The following is a 14,875-nucleotide window of genomic DNA, read 5'->3' on the forward strand; positions in this document are numbered from 1 at the left end:
CAGCACAACATTCAGCTTTTCTCCCATGAAAGAACATGAATGTTAGGAGTTGGCCAGAGAGATGGCAATGAAATAATTTTATTTGGAATTTGTCAGTTCACTGAAAAGAAAAAAAAAACACCAAGACAAATTTTTTTGTTTCACCAGAAACTAACCTTCCTTCAGAGCAACTCAGGCTCCAGGTTTCTGGCAGCAGGCAGACAACCTGGAGGCCCCAGGGCTGAAGCTCCCACACTAAGACTTCTCAGAAGCTTGTATTTCCCCAGAGATCTGCTTCTCAGATAATGTATAAAGTTTGAGGTCTTCTTCCAAATAATGGTTAGACAAAATTTTGTAATTTTCTGCAAGATGAGATAATATTCTCCATTTTCCACCCTACCTTACCCTAGTCCCTTCTCAGGATTTCAGATGAACAAACAATAAAAGCGTGGGAAGCAATATAGGGATAGTCTTCACTATTTAGGATCCTATTTTTTCATAGCAAAATAAGAGTACATTCAGCCTAAAACCAGGCATGCATTTTGCTGCCAAGGGCACCATCACCAGTAGTAAATACTCTGTAGATAAAGGAGACAGAACGTAGGACAATCATGGTGCATGAAGCAGGATGGAGCCTTGGGGTTTTTCTCTTACCTAAGCAGCCGTTCCAGGGCAAACAAATCTGGAAATCTGTTTTCCAGAGTAGAGAGAAGTGAAGGTACTGTTTTATATATTCTTTTTAGGAAAACTATTGCTTAAGTCTCATGGATTGTGCTTTTTTATGTCTTAACTTCTGGACCTGCATTCTAGTTACCCCTAAGTGGAAATGAGGGATTTTAGAAGTAAACTCTTCTTACTATGCTGCTTTTTCATGCCTATCCTCAGAAGGGCAGACCATTCGGTCTGAGCTATGCACCTAGAAATTAACTTCCTCGAACAGGATTAAGGAGATGCAAGTGGTTGGCCTGGTAAAGAGAACTGTGGAAATGGAACAGGAAAGAAACACATTTAGAAACTTCCCTGAGCTCTGCTAAGGCTGGAGGGGTAACAAGAAAAAGGCAGTCTGCAGTCCATGAACTTGACACAAAAGGCGCAAGACACAGCTCTTCAGCACCCTAATTATCAACCAAAGCATCAGTCCTTCCCCCAAAGTTTCAGGGAAGTTTGCTGTCAATCAATAACGCTAACAGATTTGGTTCCTGGCAAAGTTTATCAGCTTTTCTTATCTCTAGTCTCTTTTCTCAAACCCTGTTTCCTCCCTTTGCCTGTGGCTACTCTAACTGCAAATGTGAATTATTGGAAGGGGAAAGGAGGGGAGAGGAAGAGCCCCAGTTTTCATAATTCAGATTTAAAATGCAGCAGCTCTGAAAGACTTCCCCTTAGATTTTATTTCTGAAGAAGCTGTGGCTATCAACCTTATTTCCTTTGTTGTTGATTTAGCATTTGAACACAGGCCTGAAGTGTTCTCTAATTTCACTCTGCCTTCTGCCAAAAAATCTTGATGGACAAGCTGGTTATTCCATCATTTCCCAGCCCATATGAGTGCAATGCATCAGAACAGTTGCTTCTCTTTTCTCCAGTGACAAAGACAAAAGAAGCTGCACCACTGGATACCTTGCATAGCCTCCTATTTCAGTGGAAACCAGCATTTAAAGTATTACATCTTAGAGCTCAAAGGAGAGGAAAGCTTCAAGGAAGATAGTTCTTCCTTTATATGCAAGACTCCTGTTGCCATCCATAAATCATTCAGGCTGCTATTATAATCCAGAACAACAAGCTGGCATCACCCCTAAATACAGAAGGTTGTGTGAAAGATTAGCAGAACAAAAACAATAAAGGAGTCATTAAAACACCTAGAAGATAAAATGCTTGAAAACATCTGCCCAAATTTCCTTGTGGCAAGACAGTGATTGAGCCATAAATCAAAGCTATTCTTCTTCAGGGGATATTTAGGGAGCAGGCAGTACGTTTTGTAACTATGCTCTTCTAAAGAAGAACTGCAGCTCTTACACTAATGGGGAGAAGCAGATAACTGATCGCTGCCCTCGATTATTTCAAATGCACTCCTCTTTCCTTCCAGCAAGAAAAGAAAAGCAAGCCTTGTTTTTAACAGAATCAACATAAATGAATAGAATATGGTTTTAATGCTAGCTTTCATTTGATTAACTTTTAGCTTTTCCTATGTTTTATTTGCATTACTAAAAACTAGAACAGTGGATTGTGTTGGATGGATAGATTAAATTGCTTCTTTTTCAAAAGTAACTTTGACCAGCACATAGAGAAATATTCATGTTATAAAGGCTTTGTACAGCATCACAGAAAACAATAGTTATTCAGAGCCAATAACTCTGGTCCATTATGTACTACTCAGTGATGATGCATGAGAAACAATGACAGAGAAACAGACCGTCCACACAAAAAAATCTATATTGTTCATTGCATTATGAAATTTTGAAATCTGCCAATTTTCACTATATCTTTTTGTCCTGCCTCTCCATCAGCTTCATCTGAACATGCCTGTGGTCTGCAATAAGCAGTGGGATGAAAATGCCTATAATAAACAACAAGAAAAATTACACCTAACACCAGACTAAGAATAGTTAGGATGCTCACAATTGTAAAATGTATTTGCTTGATAATGGAACGTTTCCAGAACATATATACAAACAAAATACCTAGAGTTACAACAGTGTGAGTAGCATAATAAATAGAAATGCAAACTTTTGTTTTTCTGCCCTTTATGTTAAAAAAGGTAAAAATTAGAATGATTCCAACAACAGTTCTGTACAGATGTTCCATCTTCTTAGATTTGCAAAATGTCGTATGTTGTTTCAAAGTCCAGGTGAAGCCACAGATCCAAAGAAATATCAGCAGAATTACAGAACTTCTAACACTTAGTAGAGTGATCAGTGAAATACTGAGTATCCAAGAAGTGATGGTAAGCAGTTTATAGAGGAGATACACTAACTTGGGAAGCACACGAAATTCATCTTTATCAGGCAGAGATTTTCGTAATGATATCTGATAATCAACCATTGAAAAGGAGATACCACAAAAAGACATAATAATGGCAGCATCTAAACAAAACACAAGGAAAAACGTTAGACCGAAGAAAAAGATACTTATCTTACATTATAATTTCTGAATGAACTTTTGGACAAGTTCATGCTTTCCTAACACTTTCTTTATACCAATTTTATATTTACTCTGTGCTCCTGAACAAGTGACCTTAATTTTAAGGCTCAGTTTAGTTACCTAAATCTAGGCATCTAATGCTGTTTGGTATGCCTATGCTATCCTGCCCAGCATCTGGCCGTTAATGGTCTTGCCTAAGTTGCGTGTCATATTTGCCATCTCCATTCACAGATGACTTAGAAATTCCCAAAGTATTGCAAATAGCCCATAAAAACTTAAGTTTCAGCAACTGATATTGACTCTGGGGTGTCTATAATGTAGAAATCTATAACTAAGACTTGACCCTTCACCTGGTGACATTTAAGATGAGATTCATCTGACCATTTTGTCTGAGTACCTATTGACTCTATGGACTGTGAAGGAACACTAGACAGCAGTGCAGGTCTCTCCATTTGGTTAGATAAATTCCTACCCTGAGTAAGTCAATGTCTTGCCAATAATCCTACTAGTTTTAGAGCTGGAAATGGTACAGCTGCTGTCTTGCTTCTGAGAGTTGAACCAGTATCTCTTCATCATACTGCATTCTGCAATGCTGACATATCCTTAGGTTTTTTCTGACTCTGTCCCTCATCTGTAACGTGGATGATGGTAGTGACAGTTCACAGGGCTGCTCTAAATACATTACTGATTTCAAGATGCCCAGTTAGCAGTTTTAAAAGAAACTGTAAGCAAAAGCACACAAAACAAACTGCTCTGCAAATTATATACTAATTGTATTCAATAGCTTATTTTCAAGTGATGTATCATTACGTTTCTATTAGATATTATGTCCCAGCCGAAACCAGGACAACTTGTTATAGTGAAATCTTCCTTCTCATGGATTTGGCAGAACCATCTACTAGACAGAAATTCTAACTAAATGCAGAGTAATTATACAGTGGAGTGTATGTTTTCCAAGGTATGTTTAAAATGTTATCCAATCACATGAGTTATCTTTTTAGGTAAGATACTCAACTTGCAAATTAAGGAGAAAGACAGACTCACATTGACAGAAATTATTTTTGCCATGTTCCATGAGGATGTAAATCTGGACAAAAAGCTGTGGTGTGGTCTCAAGAAAAGTCTTGAATACCCTGAGCATGTTAATATCAGTCACAACATCAACAGCTTGTTTTTGAATGAAGTTGGGAGGGTCTGTTTCTGATGTATCTCTCCTGCTTTTTTGTTTAAATGCAGCTTGGCAGCCATACTTCAAAGCAAACCAATACCTACAAAAAAAGGAGACTTGATTATACAGCATTTTTTAGAAGCGCAACTCAATAAAATGATATAGCCTAACAAGGATTTTTCCCATTTCATTCTCCATTCACATTTTATCTTTTAATGAAATCCAGCACCTTCTACTAAGATAAAATTTTGTCCAATATCTGTCTGGTATCAATGATATCAGATAATCATTTAAGCCCAGCGATACTGATGCAATGTAAAAACTACTAGAACAGAATGAGACTTGCCTGAATAAAGATTACAAGCTTTAATTTGTTAGGTTCTTATTTCTTTAAAAGTACCACATTTCTGAAAATTCCCTTAGCATCTCTCCTCAGTCTCTCTTTGAGATACTCATTCACTTGCTTTGTATGCTTTTGTCGTGATTTAACCCCAGCCAGAAACTAAGCACCACACAGCCGCTCGCTCACTCCCCCACGGTGGGATAGGGGAGGGAATCGGAAGGGTCAAAGTGAGAAAACTCGTGGGTTGAGATAAAGACAGTTTAATAGGTAAAGCAAAAGCCACACGTGAAAGCAAAGCAAAATCGGGAATTCATTCACTGCTTCCCATCGGCAGGCAGGTGTTCAGCCATCTCCAGGAAAGCAGGGCTCCATCACGTGTAACGGCTACTTGGGAAGACAAACGCCATCACTCCGGAATTCCCCCCCTTCCTTCTTCTTCCCCCAGCTTTATATGCTGAGCATGACGTCATATGGTATGGAATATCCCTTTGGTCAGTTGGGGTCAGCTGTCCCGGCTGTGTCCCCTCCCAGCTTCTTGTGCACCCCCAGCCTCCTCGCTGGTGGGGTGGGGTGAGAGGCAGAAAAGGCCTTGACTCTGTGTAAGCACTGCTCAGCAGTAACTAACACATCCCTGTGTTATCAATGCTGTTTCCAGCACACATCCAAACCATAGCCCCATGCTAGCTACTGTGAAGAAAATTAACTCTACCCCAGCCAAAACCAGCACAGCTTTTAAGGGTATTAGTGAATATCCAGCTGTGAACATCCACATCTATATAAGTAAAATGTAGATCCGTAAGCCCCAAGGATAATATCTGACAAATTGCAAGCATACAACAGAGCTAAAAAAAAAAAAATCACTACAGTGTTATTTTCTAAATACTCAGGAAGACTTTCATTTCAGAAAATTATTTTCAGGACACATGGATTATTGGGTTGACCGATTCTATTAATAATCTGACTGGTTTTACGTGAAGAAGCCATTTGCCTTCGCAAATGAGTGCACCTGAATGACTTTTAGAACAGTTCTGGTTTATTTTCAATCAAGCCTAAATGAACACTTCCTCTAAAAGAGCAGTAAATGCAAAGATACATGGAATTAGTTAGTCATGACTGGTGTACATTCTGTGTGGTAAAGAACCTTTTCTGTTCAGGATATGTCTAATGCTTTGCTTAGAGATCAATAAAACCTAGGTCTTATTCCATTTTCAAGACCTTTGGTTCAGGCCTGGAGGTGGACATAGCACCTCAGAGGGGAGAGAATGCTTAAGTTTTAATCAAAAAACATTCCGATAATTAAGGGAGAAACCAGCTATTGTACTTGGTAATCTTTACAGCTGTGTTTAGGAAAACAGGATGGTGGCTACAACCTGATGTAGGACCAGAGCTCCAGCTGCTGGAAATTATAGTATTTCCACTGTCCCTAATGAACTCACACACACATACACAGCCCTGGTGAATGATCTGACTCATTTCAGTTCTTCTTTAGAAGCCAAGTAAGGTAGGTAACGCTGTAATAGATGAAATGGGGCAATTCCAGAAGAAGGGTTTCACAGCTAAAGACCACTTTCCAGTTGAACTGTTCAGCAGCAAAGAAAGAATCTTTTGGAACTAGTTAACAAACGAAAGCAGGGAGAAGTATCCTTGTAAGTATGCATGTAAATCCTATCTTGAAGCAAAGCAATGCTTGCTCCCTTCTGCTATTTACTTGATTCCAAGTGGTCAGTAACACTGGCTGTGCAGATTGTAGACTAAGCCATGTAACTCTGCAGCACCATAATAGGCACTGTCTTTGCTAGTAACGCGGCATAAGCTTTGCAAGGCCTCAGGACTGAGGCTTGTCAGGCTTGCTCTGTTTGAAGTTTTCATGACCTGTCTGTGACTTTGGTTTACTTGGTTTAGCTTGGACTTTCTGCAGAAAAATTGGTGATTTCTTCCAATTGACCAGGTGGCTAATTTGGTTTACTTTTGTTTATTTTTATGTGGTACAGCCATAGTTTTATATAGGCAACAGTAACAAGCAGATATTCTACATTGAATGAGATATTTATGACAGACATGATGACGTAGAATAGAGAAATATAGTCCTGGTATGATAGCAGAGGTCCTGAGATGTGGAGACACCAGATGCAGTGTGGAAGAGTACACGCATAGGATGATAAGTGATGGCTTGACACTGGAGACTCCACGCCTATAAACAAATCACCAATGGTCAGTTGTAGAAATGCAGACCGGGAGCTGGATGAAACCAGTTTTAGGGGTAAAAAAGAGAAAAAAGAAATAGTATCTAACATGCATAAAAAGCACCATAGATACTAAGTTTGGATGTAATGTGGAGCTGCAGAGAAATGAAGAAAAAGCAAAGTCTAAAAGTGTGTTAGCAAACATACAAAAAAGACCCAAAGTGGATCCTAAGGGTGAAGAAGAAGAAACCATCAACATGAACATCAAGTTCCTCCCAGCAAGATTCCAGACACAGGTAACACCCGTAACCCTCCTATGCACCGGAATGAAACTGCTGACATTACGACCCAGAGGAGCAGAGGAAAGGTGAGCAAAACACAAGGAAAAGGGATAGCAACTAAGAAATATGTGTGTAACAATTTTAAATGTATTATTATTACTGAAACTTTTTATGCGTAGAAGTATTCTTTCTTTTCCTATAATACATAGATCTAGACTAATACTGATTCTTGGAATCAACTGTTACAATTTCACTTATACTAAGTTCTTGGCTTTATAGGTATACAAATCCTGTGTGTTTGCTCAGAAACAAGATTTTGAGCATAACAGCCTTCAGACATCACTTTCAAGCCTATTTCTGCCTATTCAGTTCCCAGATGTCTTGAGCTTCCAATATTCTTCTCCAATGAATCCATTTTGACTATAACTGGCAGGCAAGGACAGCAAAAGCAGTCCTTTTTCAAGAAAACTCACTGTTATTCAGCCAATTTTTCTAGCATTATAGACATTGCTAAAGGCCTTCCCCCTCAACAAGAATTTAGTCATCTGGATTATGAAGATTACATCATTCATTCAGATCTATTTTCTTGAGAAATCAAGCAGAACACCACAGACCATCACTTGGTTATCTTACACAGTTGTACAAGCTTGCTAACATGCAGGCTGAGAAAGGCAAGGTCCTGTGCCTTAGCTTGCCTCCTACTTCCATTCCCTAAGGCTGCATCTCAGATGATTTCAAGATTCACGCTGAAGTGCCGCAGGTTCCCAGTTCCCTGATCGTCCACAGGATCATACGGACTACGGACCCCATGAAACCCATGCAGTTGCATTTCCTTTACACAGAAAACAGGGGGCAGCAAATCATTAGACACCCAGATATCACAGAATCATCTCATCCCAATATAACCCTTCTGCTTACAAAGGGAGCTAGGAAGAATTGCTGGCTCCTCCAGGTGTTAAAAGTTTAACATCTTCACCGCCTTTAACGACAAAGTCCTTTGACCACAGGGGAGACAGTGTCACAGGTTCTTCCACAGCTACAAGCGAGACAGCCAGGATTTGCAGGTCCTGGGTTATGTGCATGCTAGAGGAATCATGACTTGCTCCCTGATACGTTAAAGCATGCCGACCATAGAAGTGAGAATTGCAACCTGGAAGCATCAGTAGCAGGTGTGGAGCAGCTACGTTACTACTGAGGAGCCTTAGGGGAAGATCCTTTGCTCTTCTTGCAGAGATTCATAGACTGCAGCCCTGCCATTGAGGCCATACATGGATTCTGTGAGATGGCTCTAGATCCGTTATTTACTCCCAAAGGAAACCGTTTTCTACTTTTATGTTTTTGTGTATTTATCTTACTGTTCTCTGAATAATCGCTCATAAGCAAAGAACTGAACTGTTTGGCAAGGCATCTGTAGCTTTTTCAGTTTATAAAACAATTAGTATTCCAAAACATCTGGTTCTTGCATCTGAGATGTAAACATCTGGAGAGTTTGCAATGTTTTCAAGAAAAAACAATTGGGTAGACCGATCTGTTAGTTGTCCATTGTCTCATTCACCAGAGCCTGGGTTTGTCCAAGCAGCAAGAAGTGGAAACCAGCTGCACAAATTTCGAGCTGCAGAGCTGACAGCTGAGAAGGCAGATGATAGGCAAGGCAAGAACCAGACATGCTGTAAAAGGAATATTTCAGCTGGATGCACACCTGAAATCACTCGTCAGTTTTCGGAAGCATATTCCTTGAGTATGGTATACTAGGTTTATATTGTTATAAGATGGTATGCTATAGTATTTTTCACTAGTTGTAGCGATTTCAGTTAGTCCACTTCTAACTTTGAATACTGTATAAAATACATTGTTTCTTCTAGAAAAGTCCAAATACTTCCGTTGCTCTTTAACTACGTATTAAGCGAGGTGGTATTCCCTGAGCTCCACACGCCTATGTCACTTACTGTAGTTCACTGTGACAAATCTTTCATCCCTTAAGAGTGTTTTGAGCTTACACTCCCATTCCTGTCTGCCTACTTGGCATACAATATTCAGACATTTTAGGAAGGACATAGCCAACTTTTAGGCCTAACATTAGACAACTGCATTCACAGCCAAGGGCAAATTTCAGTCTGTACTAAGGGACAGATCAGACTCAAATTTTCTCCTTCATCATGCCCATGGCTCCCCCAAACACTGTGCCTGCTATGAACCTATCATAATTATATTCCTATATTAATATATCTATTGCCATAGCAGCTCCATGTTTCAATCTTCATAAACTGAAAAGAAGGCTCTTAAAAAGCTACTTCAACTGGAATAAAAATACATTAATTAAAAGTGCTGGATTGGTTATGTATTTTAAGTAGACGTACATCTTAAACTGAAGGTGAAATGGGTATGGGTAGTGTGTCATTGATACAGATAAAGGCAGGGTTGCTGTTTACTTTTTCTCCCTCTAAACTCATTAAATAGGATCTTTTTTTCATTAATCCAAGGTATATAAGCCACTTGGAAGCCAATAGAGTAAAAAATGACAATTTCTTTACAACTGGAATTGTCATATGTGAACAGTAAAGAAATGTCAGTGTTTCTAAATTTCATATTCACTTTGATAGGAAAAAAAAGTTTTCTGCCTTTGTAGTGTTCCTTTGTGGAGAATGCAGATGATAGGACTCCTACTTGTTATAAACACTCATTGAAACACAGCTCCACTGCCTCTCTGTTCTTGAGACGCTCCTACATTTTCATCATCATTTCATAAGGGATGAAGTTTGCTCCTGGTCTCTGTAAAATTAGGAAGGCTTTGGCTCTCCAAGCATGACTGGGGATTCAGAGAGGTGACAGCTACTTGTTTTTGTTGCTTCACAGCCTTCACATGTCACAGGCAAAGCTCCTTGCCAGTGCTTCCATGTCACCTGCTTCCCCTCAGATTTCCACTGAGGACTTTCCACCACAATCCCAGTACTATACTTCACATCCCATCTCATCAAACTACACTGATAAAGATTTGGATGCCTTTTAGAAATTCATGCAGGGAGGGTGTGAGAGAGACCTGGTGGCAATGATTGTCCCTTCTAAATTCTGGTCATGCAATCACAGCTTGCAGCATCGTATAAATCCTTAATCAAAGGTAAATTATTCTCCGCTGCATGTTAAACTTAATCTTCTAAGTATCGAAATGCTTGAATTAAGTCCATGAAACTGTTGCAACAAAGTCAATACTTAGGACAGTGAATTTATGTTAAGAAAATGTAATGAAGCACGTATTATTACGTAACCTTTAACTCACTTAAAGTAGCATTACAAACTTTCCACTTTTAATTGACTCTCTGTACCTCACTGACTTGGTATCTTAAATACCTTTCTATTTATTTTGTCCTGTGAAATTTCTTGTCATACGCATAAATTGCTAGAGGCATGTTACCAGCTTCAGTCCTCATTTTTGATCCATTCTTGGTTTGGGTGTGACTTAACAGGTGCTAAATCTGTACCAGTATAAATTGAACATCACCTATCTTGACTGATTTTTTCTCATCGCCTTTTAAAAATGTGTAATGAAATAATCCCAGGTTCAGCAAAGCACTCACATTTACTCTGGTGTCTCATGGATTTAGAATTCATCTTTGCAAAAAAATCTTTTTCATCTGCTCCTGTTCAAAGATGCAGGGTATCTTGAGCCTACCTTTAAGCATCAAGAGACACAATAGCAGCTGCCGATATCAAAATGGCTGCTGCCTGTATGGCCTTCTATTCTGACAGTGAAGGTTATTAATTGCTAAAATTTAGTCTTCCTCAGGTGTCCTTGACTGATGCTGCAAACTGCTACACGTCAGTGGGCTCCAGAATTCATATGGTGCCCCAGGGAAATGTCCCCTTTTTCCACATTCACTGACTGTGTTATTGTCTTAATGTTGACTGTTATGCCGCAGTCTGTTCTCAATTCTACCAACAGCTGTGTGACCCATTTAAATGGGTCAGGCTAAAAATAATTTTAGTCAGCATAGCTAATATATGCTTTACCAACTTAATTTTGCTTCTTGCAGAGAATAACATTTCATATGAAATATAATTACAGGTCTACATTCTTTCCATTAAAATAAACTAAAGTCTTATTAGATATGAAATAATTTTAATTTCATTTTTTCTCTATTTTTAATATATATATATATGTACATAAGTGTATACACACATATTATTTCCATATTTATTACTTAGCATTGGCAGTGTGATAACATAACCAGACTGATTCCCATTGTGCTGTGCACTGTACAAACGTAACATAATGAAACCTGTTTCAAAGACAGAGCAAGAAGTGTAAAAGACATACGAGAGAGGGAAGAAGGGACGAAAGAAGGAAGAAATGAAGGAAGAAATTTTGGTAAGGTGTATTCACATCTTACAATTTCAGGCATCCTAAGTTCACTGGCCAAGTCGTGTTTACTGGCTAGGCCCCTATTTTCCTCTGTAGTGAATGGAGCATATAGGTTCCTGCCCCAAATGACCTTCTGGAGAAGCTCACCTTAACAAGTACGACCCGACTCCTGACAAAATCTATTTTTATCCATTGACTATAGAGATAAGCCGGAGAGACTCGTTGTCTAAATTAACTGGATAAATCAGATGACTAAGAAGGAGGACAGGAGGGAGTTGTACATGGACACACCTAAGAAAACACATATAATAGGAAGTATAAATAGTTGATCACAAAGGTACAAGCACTGATGTCAGCTTGCTGTTACCAGTTTATACTTTACAGTATGCATTATCACACTGCTGAACTTTGAGGAGTCGCTGAAAGATCTTTGTAATTTATACATACCAACGTGGAAACTTTTTCCAAGTGTAAGTGGCAGCATAGGAGAAAATATGATTTGTGCAATAGTGAACAGGTGACCAAGTTGACAACACTGTCGGTGCAAAGGGCAAAATTATGTTTACTAGGTAATAAGCCACTCAGAGAAGATGGGGCTAATTCTGGGAAGGAAGCTTCGAAAATTATAGAAATTCATGGTAAGAGATATTCATTGGAAAGGGTATGAGTTCAGGTAAATCCAAGAGTTTCATGGATTACCTTAGAGTTAAGTTAAGGCAAATCCATGAAGATTTGCCTGTAAAAGCAGCATTTTGAATAGATACAAGCACTGAGTCAAGATTACAGTATCTAGAGTTGTAGACGATCGGAGCTTGGATCTGAATTATGAAAGTCTGTGTTGAAAGGTAAGGTCTTAAAGATAGACACTAATCAGCAGGAAATTTTAGGGGCAACCTGGGAGTGTGAAACCAAGCCAAAGGTGAAACCAGAATTACAGTCCTGAACAGATTACAGAGAATGAGGTCATGGAAGAGAAAGGGGAAGAAGGGAGGTTTTCCTCCAGACATTGAAAGGGTGGCTTCTGCCATTCTGCACCGCCGTTACTGGCTTAACATTTATCACCAGTTATCAGAAAGAGAGGTCATGGCTTTAATTTCCTTCAGAAGAAACAAACTCAGAGGGGCAGGTTTGTAAGTCACAAGCACAAGAATGGCACTCCCAGACATACCTAAAGATGAAAAGCCTTGGGGACAGACAAAAAGGAGAGTGCCACAGCGGGCCCTGAGACATCCCCTCCAAAAGGCAGAACCTGGTGCAGTCCCTGTGGCCAGGTCTTGGTATATCTCACAAGAACCAACCCATGTCCATGGATCTGGTTAGTGAATAAGAAACCATTCAGAAAAATTGAAGACGGATTTTCTTTTTCTTCAAAATGTAGTATTTCTAAGTTTTTCTAATACCTGACACCAGAAAAGTTAATCCTGTCAGTAAATACTCCTCTGTGAATTCTAAAACTTCAGGACTGTAAGAGGAGGAGCAGGAAAGTAAAGCTGATGGACAAAAGGAAAAAGAATATTGAGAGGCAAAAGTTAATTGTGACATGTAAAAGCTCCATCATTTTCCTTAATCCATGATAACATCAAGTGAATAAAACATGCATGTGAGGGTAATTTTTACATTAGCATAAATATATCTTTCATCACCATCCATAGATTAGTATAGGAAGTTAAAGGAGGCATTTTAAATACGTACTTTATTAAGTGTCTCAGATAAGTCTATATTCACTCATGGTTGTCGCATGTTGCATACCCAAAATAATTAAAATTCAGGACTTTTCGCCAACATCTTTCACCTCAGGTTTAAAATGGAAGTAAAATCTTGGCACAAATGATCTCTATAATGATAATGATAATTTTCCATTCTCTTACCACAGAATGTTAAGCATATGGTATCTTAAACTATTCCTGGACGTGTGCCTTTCAGCAAACAAAGGTTCCTGTCACCGTTAACTCAGTCCCTGCAGGAAGTACTGCTGCAAGTATTACTAACTATTCAACTATTCATGTCTCTCCTGAACCTTGGTGGTTTTTTCTACATATGGTTAGACTCTCAGGTTCAAAAATTACCTCTTATTTCAGCTATCTCACCTGCTTAGTGTAATCAAATGAACTCCTTTCTTAACATCACTTTAAAAACTTACATTTATCAGTTACAACAGTATTACTCTGTAAAGCAAGCATTTCTATTAAATATGCCCTATCAAAAGGCTGATGAATCAAATAGAGTTAGGCAGTGAATGATAAAAATTATTACTTACAGGTAAAATGAAGGAAGATCTACATTTCCATCAAAACCTGACATAATTTACCCCTGGAATAAGCAGACAAAAATCCATTTGCTTACATGGAGCAATAATTGCTAAAGCCAGAAGTGGTTTTGTTCCTGAAGCCATATTAAGCATTTCTTAATAAACTGTCTTAAAGCATATGATTTCTCATTTTAAAATAATTTTTAAAATGTGCTTACCTTATAAAAATTCCACACTGAAAGAGATGAACTAGAAAAATCCATTTCCGCTTCCCAGTATCAGTACCTTCCCAGTCATTTTTAAACCACTCATAACTGAATACCTGAGTTATTAATGATGAAAGACCTCTAAAACACAGTATCAATATACCCCAACAATATTGTCCTTGACAGAAATATTTCATAGCTACCCAGAAGTCCACTCCAATATCAACTACATAAATTATAATTCCACCAACTAAAAAAATAAAATTCTGCTTAGTAAATTTCATCATGCGTTAGACTGTCACTGTTGTCATTCTCTCCTCACTTCATGTAAAGGAAAGTCAGAATTAATCTAAGTGCTTTCCTACAATGGAGTCTTTTTCCTGATGATACCACCTGCTTATAGTGCTTTATACAAAGGAAACTTGGGTTATGCATTTTTATTATGGCAAAGGGACTTGCATTTTTCTGGATTCTTGATTTAAATATTAAATTAACTACACTGATACACGTCTATTCTGGAAAAAATAAATGTAAATTTTCTTTTTAATTGATGGAGTCATTCTTCATTACTGGTTCCTAAAAAGAAGAAGAAAAAAGGAAGATTAGCAGTAACAGTATTTTCTTTTAAAGTATCATATAGCAATTCACACGACCATTTAAGTACAAAATGCAGAATGTACTGAGATATCTGTGAACAATCAGCCCAAGAGAAGCTGCACCTCTGAACCTGCTGAGGTCACCCACTCTCCCAACCACAGTGACTCTCCACTTACAAGCAGCTGTTGAGATAATTCCTAATAGTTGCAAAATACTAAGAAACAAGCTTACCTCTACCAGTTTTTAAAACCCATTTATGGAAAAAAAGATTGATTCCTTCCCAGAACTTACTTCACTGCTGAGCTCTACTCCCTTACTGTGCACAGCACAAAACACTGCGAAAAACTCCTGTCTTGAGTACACACCGTTGTATCAGAG

At 38.6% G+C, this 14,875-nt stretch overlaps 1 protein-coding gene across 1 annotated transcript; it reads right to left on the reverse strand.

Annotated features, from left to right (window-relative positions):
• Positions 1–2,412: 2,412 nt before the first annotated feature.
• On the reverse strand, positions 2,413–14,187 carry XKR9 (XK related 9). The gene is made up of 3 exons (XM_050892709.1): positions 13,913–14,187; positions 4,159–4,382; positions 2,413–3,056 (listed from the first exon to the last, which is right to left on the reverse strand). The coding sequence occupies exons 1-3, from the start codon at positions 14,185–14,187 to the stop codon at positions 2,413–2,415; spliced, it is 1,143 nt and encodes a 380-aa protein (XP_050748666.1).
• Between the last annotated feature and the right edge of the window lie 688 nt (positions 14,188–14,875).

Source organism: Gymnogyps californianus, chromosome 2 (genome assembly GCF_018139145.2).
Source record: "Gymnogyps californianus isolate 813 chromosome 2, ASM1813914v2, whole genome shotgun sequence".
In the NCBI taxonomy this organism is placed as follows: Eukaryota; Metazoa; Chordata; class Aves; order Accipitriformes; family Cathartidae; genus Gymnogyps; species Gymnogyps californianus.

What these genes read in the sequence shown, in the direction of transcription:
- XKR9 (XM_050892709.1), bottom strand. Translation starts at nt 14,187, where the DNA reads ATGATGAAATTTACTAAGCAGAATTTTATTTTTTTAGTTGGTGGAATT. An exon ending in CAGTGTGGAATTTTTATAAG is followed by an intron (nt 4,383 to 13,912) that starts GTAAGCACATTT and finishes CTTTTTTTGTAG; the next exon opens with GTATTGGTTTGCTTTGAAGT. An exon ending in CAAAAATAATTTCTGTCAAT is followed by an intron (nt 3,057 to 4,158) that starts GTGAGTCTGTCT and finishes TGTTTTGTTTAG; the next exon opens with ATGCTGCCATTATTATGTCT.